This window comes from Trichechus manatus, unplaced genomic scaffold (assembly GCF_000243295.1).
Source record: "Trichechus manatus latirostris isolate Lorelei unplaced genomic scaffold, TriManLat1.0 scaffold00468, whole genome shotgun sequence".
Lineage (NCBI taxonomy): Eukaryota > Metazoa > Chordata > Mammalia > Sirenia > Trichechidae > Trichechus > Trichechus manatus.
The window spans coordinates 127,573-130,525 of record NW_004444404.1 but is presented as its reverse complement, the minus strand read 5'-3'; the positions used below and the strand labels follow the sequence as shown (position 1 = coordinate 130,525).

Sequence of the window (2,953 nt, the reverse complement as noted above, 5' to 3'; positions counted from 1 at the left end):
CCCTAGATTTCAAAAAACCCTGCTTGGAAACAGAGACAGACATATTAACCTAATTTGAATGTACTCTGGGAGCAGTGTACTTTTAAGAAAGTCAATGTCCCAGCATCAGAATCAGCCTATCGATCGCACAAACTGAAACCGTTTTTGACTTCTAGATTAGAAGGTACAGCCCTGTGGCTCAGATTTCTCATTTCTCAGACCCATTCATTTATCGAGGAAAAAATATCACAAAATCTCACTCCTCTAAGGGGTAAAAAGTGTTATTATTTAAAAAAAAAAAGTTATGCATTTCATGAGTTAAGTTGTCATGATCGAGAATTCACAGGGAATTAAGAATTCCAGCCTGAAGTTCTCTCAAATCAACACTATCTTGATGGATTAAATCTGCACGGTGTGACCTACTCAGCTTTTAGTCAGCTCAGTCTCTGCATACATCTCGGGCAATTTATATCTTTTCTTTATTATTGTGAGGTGCCTTCAGGTCAGCTCCGACTTGTGGTGACCCTATGCACAACAGAACAAAACACTGCCCGGTTCTGCGCCATTCTCACAGTGCTGCTACGTTTAAACCCATTGATGCAGCCACTGCTTCAGTCCATCTCGTTGAGGGTCTTCCTCTTTTTTGCTTACCCTCTACCTTACCCAGCATGATGTCTTTCTCCAGGGTTTGGTCTCTCCTGATAACATGTCCAAAGTATTTGAGATGAAGTCTCACCATCCTTACTTCCAAGGAGCACTCTTGCTGTACTTCTTCCAAGACAGACTTGTCCGTTTTTCTTGCAGTCCATGGTAAATTCAATATTGTTCACCAACATCATAATTCAAAGGCATCAATTCTTCTTTGGTCTTCCTTATTCATAGTCCAGCTTTGACATTCACATGAGGCGATTGGAATACCATAGATTGGATCAGGCACACCTTAGTCCTTAAAGATACCTTTACGTTTTAACACTTTAAAGAATTAAAAAGGAGTGGCTGGTGGATTCAAACTGCTGGCCTTTTGGTTAGCAGTCAAGTTCTTAACCACTATGCTACTGGGGTGAAAGGATACAACCCTGACGCACACCTTTCCTGACTTTAAACACACTGTATCCCCTTGTTCTGTCCAAAAGACTGCCTCTTGGTCTATGTACAGGTTCCGCATGAGAACAATTAAGTGTTCTGGAATTCCCATTCTTCGCAATGTTATCCATAATTTGTTATGATCCAGACAGTCAAATGCCTTTGCATAATCAATAATACTATAGCCGTTTACCTATGTTTTATTGAGAAGAATGGGTTGTATTCTTTCACCATACTTATTGAATCTGTACGCTAAAAAAATAATCCAAGAAGCTGGACGATATGAAGAAGAACTGGGCCTCAGGATTAGAGGAAGACTCGTTAACAATATGTGTTATGCAGATGACACAACCTTGCTTGCTGAAAATGAAGAGGACTTGAAGCACTTACTGATGACAATCAAAAACTACAGTCTTCCGTATGGACCACACCGCAACATAAAGAAAACAAAAATCCTCACAACTGGACTAAGAAACAACATCCTGATAAAAGGAGAAAAAGTTGAAGTTGTCAAGGATTTCATGTCACTTGGATCCACAATCAACACTCATGGAAGCAGCAGTCAAGAAATCAAAAGACACATTGCATTGGGCAAATCTGCTCGAAAGACTTCTTTAAAGTGTTAGAAAGCAAAGATGTCACTTTAAGGATTAAGGGTGACCTGACCCAAGCCCTGATGTTTTCAATCACCTCATATGCATGTGAAAGCTGGGAAATGAATAAGAAAGACTGAAGAAGAATTGATGACTTTGGGTTATGGTGTTGGTAAAGAATGTTGAAAGTACCATGAACTGCCAAAAGAATGAACAAATTTGTCTTGGAAGAAGTACAGTCTCAATACTCCTCAGAAGCGAACATGGTGAGACTTCGTCTCATAGTTTGGACGTGTTATCAGGAGGGACCAGTCCCTGGAGAAAGACATCATGTTTGGTAAAGTGGAGGGTCAGTAAAGGAGAGGAAGACCCTCAACAAGATGGATTGAAGTAGTGGCTGCAACAATGGGCTTAAACATAGCAACGATTGTGAGGATGGTGCAGGACCCGGCAGCGTTTCATTCTGCTGTACACAGGGTCACTGAGAGTCAGAAGCAACTCTACGGCCCCTACCAACGATGAAACATCTTTCTGATATTCTCTGCCAATAGCCAAGATCCATCTGACATCAGCTATGATATCCCTTGTTCCATGTCCTCTTCGGAATTGGTCTTGAATTTCTGGCAGTTCCCGGTTGATGTACTGCTGCGACCATTTTTGAATCATCCTCAGCAAAATTTTGCTTGCGTGTGATATTAATGATATTGTTCACTAATTTTTGCATTCTATTGGATCACCTTTCTTTGGAATGAGACCTTAGGAATTGGTAATTTTTTATCACCGGACCCTCCATATTGGCTGTACATTGTATTCCAGAGACATCACAGAAGTTAAATAGTTATAAAAGAATTTATAAATTCAATTAAAAGAACTAAACATTGCAAAGCCATTTAGCTGGTTCTTTAAATAAAATGAGTAAAATAGTGATCTATTACTTTGAATTCAACCAGAAAAATTTCATTCAGTCCATCTTGTATATTGATTTAATTCCTAGATGTAAATCTTTGACAAATTTTATATGACCTTTATAATGATTGCTTCAAAGTACAGAGTGTTAATAATTATTGTTCAGATATGACCATACATTTACTCTCTGATTTAAGACTTGATTCAAATTATTCAGCTTACTTAGAGATGATGTTTTCCAGAACAAAGAAAATGTGGAAACATAAGTACATACAAGTTCGTCTTTGCTTTCCAGCTGAAGTAGACTGGAATTCTGAGAAGCACAGAAATCCCTACTTTCCGCCCAAGTTTTATCTTCTTTGGAAAAGAAATAGCAATTGCATTGGTACCCA

General features: G+C 38.9%; 1 protein-coding gene across 1 annotated transcript in view; it reads right to left on the bottom strand.

Annotated features, from left to right (window-relative positions):
* LOC105757003 (natural killer cells antigen CD94-like) overlaps window positions 1-2,953 on the bottom strand; it is a 6,960-nt gene that overhangs the window by 1,050 nt on the left and 2,957 nt on the right. The window contains exon 3 of the mRNA XM_023725842.1: window positions 2,735-2,951. Within this exon, the coding sequence (XP_023581610.1) occupies window positions 2,735-2,951 (217 nt within the window). The remainder of the gene's footprint in view (window positions 1-2,734; window positions 2,952-2,953) is intronic.